Source organism: Gracilinanus agilis, chromosome 5 (genome assembly GCF_016433145.1).
Source record: "Gracilinanus agilis isolate LMUSP501 chromosome 5, AgileGrace, whole genome shotgun sequence".
Taxonomy (NCBI): Eukaryota; Metazoa; Chordata; class Mammalia; order Didelphimorphia; family Didelphidae; genus Gracilinanus; species Gracilinanus agilis.
In genome coordinates, this window is record NC_058134.1 from 155,044,222 (window position 1) to 155,051,971 (window position 7,750).

At 38.4% G+C, this 7,750-nt stretch overlaps 1 protein-coding gene across 1 annotated transcript in view; it reads right to left on the reverse strand.

The window, feature by feature from the left end:
• Nucleotides 1-7,278, reverse strand: part of PMPCB (peptidase, mitochondrial processing subunit beta) — a 26,511-nt gene extending 19,233 nt beyond the window's left edge. The window contains exon 1 of the mRNA XM_044678647.1: nt 6,983-7,278. Coding sequence (XP_044534582.1) covers nt 6,983-7,219 — 237 coding nt within the window. The 5' untranslated portion in view covers nt 7,220-7,278. The remainder of the gene's footprint in view (nt 1-6,982) is intronic.
• Nucleotides 7,279-7,750: the final 472 nt, after the last annotated feature.

Sequence of the window (7,750 nt, forward strand, 5' to 3'; positions counted from 1 at the left end):
CAAGATATATGTGTGTGTGTGTATATATATATATATATATATATATATATATATATATATATATACACACACACACACACACGAAGTCACTAGAATTATGGAGGGGGTTGGGAAAAACTTCCTGCAGAAGATGAGATTTTAGATAGGACTTAAAGGAAGCCAGGAAGGCCCAAAGGCAAGAAATGGTAGAGAGCAATCCATGGCATGGAGAACAGCCAAAGAAAATGTTCAGAGAAGGAAAAAATGGAATGTGTAATGACTGAAATTCTTGAGAGGCACTATTTCTTAATTTGAAAATAATTCAATTGACTGCTCAAGACATCCTAAACTGGTCAGCTGATTCCCTCCACAATCCAAACAGGTGCCCAAGAGAGTGAATTCTTCTTGGACAGCTCTTTTATATATACTCTTGTAAGATATAAATAAAATATATATCTCAAGTCTCTCCCCTGGACATCCCAAGACTTCTCTTACTGGTAAATAGCTACTGAGGAAGTGGACTTAGAGAGTTCAACTACTCCCTCATTATTTTATCAAGAAAGAGGAGGGCCTTTATCCAAAAAGAAGATGCCAATATGCCCTTTTCTTCAACATGGCTGCAGAGCTTACTGACTTCCTTAATCTTTCAAATGGGTCAGGGGTTCAACATGGCTGGCCAACCCTTCCCTTTATCATTTTATCTTTTTAAGATCTAAATAAAAAGAAGGAAGGACTCAATTCTAGGGAGAAACAATTTCAGTCTTTGAATCGGGCTGTTCTTAGGAGGGAGCTAAAGAGAAATTTCACAAAAATATCCCCATACAATATTAATTTTCCACAAGTAACTGGTTTGAAGAATGGTGAGGAGACCAATGTCACTGAATCAAAGAGTACATGGTAGGGAGTAAGGTATAAAAAGATTGGAAAAAGTAGGAGGGGGGGACTAGGTTATAAAGAGTTGTAAATGTTAAACAATATTTTGTATCTGATCCTGGGAGACCACAGTCAGTCACTGATGTTTACTGAGTAGAAGGGTGGCATGGACTCATGCTGAAGGAAATTCATTTTGGTGGCTGAATGCGGAGGATGGACTGGACTGGGGAGACTTGTGGCAGTGAGATCCATTAGCAGCCTACTGTAATCAAGCATGAGGAAATGCACAAAGGAGGCAGCAGTGCAGAAAAAGAAAGGGATGTATCTGAAAGATATTGCACAGGCAAAATTGACAGGTCTTGGCAACAAGTGGGACACGACAGCGTAAAAGACAGTGAGGAGTCGAGAATAACTCCTGGGTTCTGAATCTGAGAGACCAGGAAGATAGTGATGCCTTCCACAATATTAAGGAAAATTGAAATGGAGAAGAGTTTAAAGGAAAAGCTAATGAATTTAAGTTTTTGACATGTTGAGTTTAAGACATCTATTGAATATTCAAGTTTGAGATATCTGAAAGATAGTTGGAAAAGAAAGATTGGAAGTCAAGAGTAGGGTTGGGACACACTGAATTTCCTGAATTGTTTTTAATTACCTTAGGTAAATCACAATGTCACTTGGTACTTGTCTCACAAAGCTGTTGTCAAGCTCAAATAAGATTATGGATTCAAAGTATCTTGTACTGCTAATTCCTATCTAAATATCAGATATTAAAGCTATTATAGAATTTGAAATATGACAGGAGACACACAAGCAGATATCTAGAACTCAGCCAAAAAAGAGAGACAAAGTGGATGCAAATGGATTTCAGTTTTTAGACTATTGGTAAGACTATGCTAATTGCCAATTGAAGATTGCAGAGCAAAATTTTCCAGGGCAAGAGATCATAGATAATAAATGAAACTTTAACTTAGTTAAATTCTTATTCCCCCCCCTACCTTTCTTGCCAAAAGAAAGAGGTTCGGCAAACTGGGAGTTAAATTTCTGGATTAAACTAGTCAAGTTGGTTATAGGAACTAGACATTAGGGCTTTGAGCAAAAATGAGGAATAAAGAAAACTATACGGTGGTCTGAAAGGAGAGCGCTATGTTTGTGTATAATATAAGTATAAGTTGATCTCTATCAGTGAAGGGTCAAAAATGCAATCTCTTCTCTCCAGTTTAGAAAAAATAAAAAGTAAGATCATAGATTTGGAGCTAGAAAGGATCTTGGAGGTCATATAATCCAACCACTATGTTTTGAAGATGAGAAAACTGAGGCATTCCTAGCAAGAACAGAAGGGGTATTAGAAGGTAAAAACAAAGATATAAGATGTAACAGGGTAGAGGGGAATTTCAATGTAGGTATGGGGGCTGACAAAAAGTAGGGAATAAGAACCAGAAAACATTTAGAACAAAGGTAGGAAGTTCCTCTCATGAGGTGGTAAGAGAGAATCTGGACTACCTCAATAAGTAGTTTCCTCTGATCCAAGGACTGATGACATGAACATACAGGCCCCATCAGTTGAGAGATTATTCAGAAATTAATCAAAAGAAGGAAAACACAAATAAGGGTGGTTGGTGACCCTGACATGAGGGCTACTAGGGTGGTCAGGAGTCAGACTGACATGACAAACAGAGGCCTGCAGTCTTTCCAGTTTCTGTGTTGAGTCACTCTCATTGGAACAAATGAAACACTAGGAGAACTTAAGGAACGTTACTAAGGATTATGAACTCCTAGGAAAAATCTAATGACAGGGGCACAAGTAATGTTTTTGTCTCTACTGCAGATTGAAGGAGAGGATTCAGAAAGTGAGTTTGTTAATAAGATATGTATGATTTAGGCTTTTCAACCAAGTCTTAAAATACAAGCATCATCCAATGAAATACTGAGGGGCTCTTCATTATGGAGGAAGCTGGTAAAAGAGCTTTAAAAGGGTTGGTAAAAATACATTTACCTGAAATTATACAAATCAATAATTAAGTCTTGTGTGAAAAAAAGAGAAAAGTCCCAAATAATCTAAGCCTAAGAAAATAGTATAATATAGAAAGAAGACAATCAAGAAAAAACAACCAATTCTTGAGACAATAGCCAAAAAAAAAGAACTAGCAATAAAATCCTCTGACATATCTATAAACTAAATAGACAAAGTATGTATGAAACAGAGAGGATGAAACAGAGATCTTTGTGATCATAATGGGACTTATGACTGACCTATGAAATGGTCTTATTTAAAAGGAAAAGAATAGATTAAAGAAGTGGTAGCATAGCACTATAAATTAGAAAAATAGACTCATTTGAGGAAAGGCAGGAAGTAAAAGAAGGGAAACCTGGTGAATAACTATGCAAAGACTGTTAGAAAAAAATATTGTATTGAAAAAATTACAGGGGGCAGTTGGGTGGCTAAGTGGATTGAGAGGTCTAGAGACAGGAGGTTCTAGATTCAAATCTGGCCTCAGATACTTCCTAGTTGTGTGACCCTGGGCAAGTCACTTAACCCCCATTGCCTAGCCCTTACCCCTCTTCTGCCTTTGAGGGAGAGAGGGAGAGAAGAAAAGAAAAAGAAAAAATTACAGACTACCTTGACAGGAAGAATTAGATACTTTGGGGAAACAACCAAAAACCAAATATGAAGCAGGATATTCTAGTGATGCAGGATTTCACCAATCTTGAGACATCTGCAGGACTTCTCTCTGCCAAAAGCAGAGCAACAGATAAATATGTGATTTAATAGTAACTTCATCTTTCAAAAGGTAGGAAAAAACCTCAAGTGGAACTACTGTTCTGAACCTCTTTCTGACCCTGAAAGAACTGGTTTATTAAAGTAGAAAAGGCTGCAAATGCCTATTTATACATAGAAGCTATAAAAAAGGAGAAGAAAGCAGAGTTTTTAGGGGTGCATACATATATTTGGGGAGACTGCATTTCAAGGGATTTGGAGAAGGATGGGTGAGATACACATTATAAGATGAAAAAGGAAACTTACCTCCCAACTTAGATTTTAAAAAACTCATAAGTAGAAGGGCAAGTAACTTAAAATGAATAAAAAGTGGTACAGTTTTATAAGAATATCAGAAGTATTAAGCCCAAGATGAACCTGAGACTATGAATTCTAATGTTTATATGTTGGGGTCAAGAGGATGACCAAACAAAGGATAGGGCAATACTTCCAATACGATGGTAATGAGAACCCTTATTACTACTGTTTCTCTTACAAGACACATTGTCTTTGGATGGTGGAGAATAGAACAAAGATGGTTAATAAGCTGCTGAAAACCAAAAGGAGTAATAAAAAGAACAAAAATAAAAACAAACCACTTAACTGTTTCAAAGAAGCTGAGTCAAAAAAAACCATGATGAAATGTATCTTAGGGTACTGAAAAAACTAAGAGATATAAATGCTGAGTCGTTCTGGTGGCAATTTTTTGAAAAATTACGGGGGCAGCTGGGTAGCTCAGTGGATTGAGAGCCAGGCCTAGAGACAGGAGGTCCTAGGTTCAAATCCGGCCTCAGACACTTCCCAGCTGTGTGACCCTGGGCAAGTCACTTGACCCCCATTGCCTACCCTTACCACTCTTCCACCTATAAGTCAATACACAGAAGTTAAGGGTTTAAAATAAAAAAAAAAATAATAAAAAAAAATTACGGCCAATAGGAGGAGTATTTGAGATCAAAGTAAGGTAATTGTTGTCCTGATTTTCAAGAGAGTGAAAGGGAAAAGGGAAGAGTTTATATAGTGTTTGGGACAGTGACATGAAAAACTTTATAAAATATACATACAAGCATAAAAGTCAGCATGACCCCATCAAGATCAAGTTATGTCAAAAATAAAATCATTTCCCATTTTTTTGACAAGGTTATGGTAGAAGACAAAAATGTCAAGGCCATATATTTTAATAAACAATTTAGGGACAGCCAGGTGGCATTGGTGAGAGACGGAGATCAGCAATTGCAATTTGAGAACTGTGATCTAAACTAACTCATTAATTTAAATATGAAAAAACTAGACCAAGACAGAGTGACTTGCCCAAGGTCAAACAGCTGGGATTCAAACTCAGAATGTTTAATTTCAAATCTAGTTCATTTTTCATTACCATGATCTTTTTTTGACAAGATGGAGATATACTGGTTATATGGAAATAACTGACGAATAACCTGTACCTAAAGAATAATCACCAATAAGCCAATGTCAAATTGTCAAAGTAGCTGACTCAATTCAACTTTACTGTAATCTCCAAAGTGGTGACACTTTAGTTAGTGACACAGTTGTGCTTTGGTCCTTTACTGTTCAACATTAAATCACAGAATAGAGCTGGAAGGAATCTTGGAGGTTATCTAGTCTAACTCTTCATTTTACTGATGTCAGCAAACTGAGACCTAGAGTAAGGAATTGACCTGTCCAGTGTCATAGAGGTAGCAAGCATCAATGTGCTAGAATGCAAACTCAGGTCCTCTGACCAAACTCACTGTTCTTTTCACTCTTCCACAGTAACTCTGAATCAATGCAAGAGTCGTTCTGTATCTCCCCAGCTACTAATACTTCCTTCCCTCATCCCCATTACCTTGTATTTACTATGTGTGACTGACACACACTCATATGTATCTGTAGTCCCACACATACCTGAGTGGTCATACTACATATACATGTATGTTTGTATTATATGTATACATATGTACATATATACTTGTATATACATGCACAGTCACTCTCTGGCAAAGATCAATGAGAACTAGGGTTCTTTAGCTTGAAGATTTAATAAGGACAAAATAGACATTTTAAGATGCTTGAAAAGTTATCATATAGAACAGGGATTAAACTTGCTCTGCACTGGGTCCAGATGGAATAACTATATACAATGAAAATTACAGGAAAGCTGTTATAGGCTAAATGTTGTAGACTAGATTTCCTAATTATTTCAACTGCCCCAAAGAGGCTACCTTAGGAAACAGGGGCTCATGCAATGAGAATCCTAGGTAACACAATAGAGAAAGCACTGGATTTAGGGATCATGAAGACTCTAGTTTAAATTAGGTCTCAGATACTCACTTAGCTGTTTAACCAGTGGGCAAGTCACTTAACTCCCTGACATCATTTCCTCATCTGAAAAATGAGGCCTATAATAGTACCTATGTCCTAGGGTTGTGGTGAGAATTGAATAATATTAATAAAGTGCTTCATAAAATGTATGGCTCTGTAAAAATGCTAGCTATCATCATCATCATCATGGACAGGTTTCAACCAGAGACTAGATAATTTGCTAGAAATGTGGCAGAGTACTCTTCTTCAGATTACAGTAGGATGAGACAGCCTTTGAGATCCCTTACAACTCTGGGATTCTTTAATGCTATAGAAATGGAAACCTTTAACCACATTAATGAACAGTGCTTCTTAAGAATCCCAGACTCCAGTATCCACAGTTCCTAGTTCCTGAATGCTCTTCCCCTGCTCCCCAAACTCTTCCCTTCTCCCTTAGAATCTAAGTTCCAAGGTAGAAATGCAGTAGGAGCTAGCCAAGTGGGGTTAAGTAATTTGCCCAGGGTCATAAAGCTAAGAGTCTGGGGCCATATTTGAAAACCAGGATCTTCTGTCTCTAGGCCTGGCGTTCTAGCCACTGAGTTACCCAGATGCCCTGAAAAAACGCATTTTTGATTTACGACGTTACCCGTGTTGGGCACTCACAAGATATAGTTTTGTATCTGAAATCAGAAGGGGCTGGGTTTGACAGGAAGAAGGGATATTTACTACCCTGGTGAAATAAAACACCTCCACTGCCTCTGCCTACGAGACCACTAAGACCCTTTTCCAAATCTATAAATCCAAGTTCCTGGGATTCCTACGACACTAAACCTCCGCCTGCAAGCCATCCAATGAGGAGCTCGCCAAGGACCAGGGGCCCCGCAATGCCCATTGGGAATTGTAGTCTCCGGGCTCACATCAGCGCTGCTCATACTAGGCCCCCTAGAGGAGTCACCTTCGCCTCCCCAGTCCACGGTGGCTTCCGGGTCCCCAATTGAGAATCAAAGAGTCTATCCCTTCCCTTCCCCATCCCACTGGTTCCGTCCCTCCTAGTTTGTGACTGCGACCGAAACTCACCCTCCGAGGCAGGAACTTTTTGGACAAACCCCAGAGACGCCGCGGCCTCGGCAGCAGTAAGGAACGAACAGCTAACGACATCGCCATCTTGACTGGGGATATGCCAGGAGCGGGAAGCGGTGAAGGGCAGAACTTCCGGAGTCTCTTGGAAATATGCAGTCTTGTGGAAGAAGCGGGGCGGGCTTTTTGGGGAGGGACGCGGGCTCCACCATGTGGCCAAGGTGAGGATTGATACATTCCCTTGGACAGTAAAGAGGGAAAAAATTAAATATCCATCAGTCTAATAGAATGATCAAGCTTTTTTTTTTTTTTTTAAATAAGTGTATTTCAATAGAATTATTTCCCTAATAGCCCCATGTATTTTACTGAGAATTATAAAGTAATATATATTTTACTTCAATGCATTTAAAAATATTATTCTGAAATTGGGGGGTGGGGGTTGGAGAGTAAAATATCCTTTATTTTAAAATGTGGCTTCTCGTGGGCAAGTCCACAAGGGTTTGTGCTCCACATGCCCAGGTTGAGTTTATAAAATTCAACAGTCTCAAATCCAGTGCAAGTACATACTTTGCAGTAGTATTAAACACTATGGAAACTTAGGTTCAGATAAAACAGGATCTTTTTCTTTTTCTTTTTTAAAATTTAATCTTTATTATATTCTAATAACAAATTTACACATAAGTTTTCCAAAGTTGCATGATTCATGTTGTCTTCCTCCCTTCTTCCTTCCCCCCTCCTGGAATTGACGGGCAATTCCACTGTTTTATA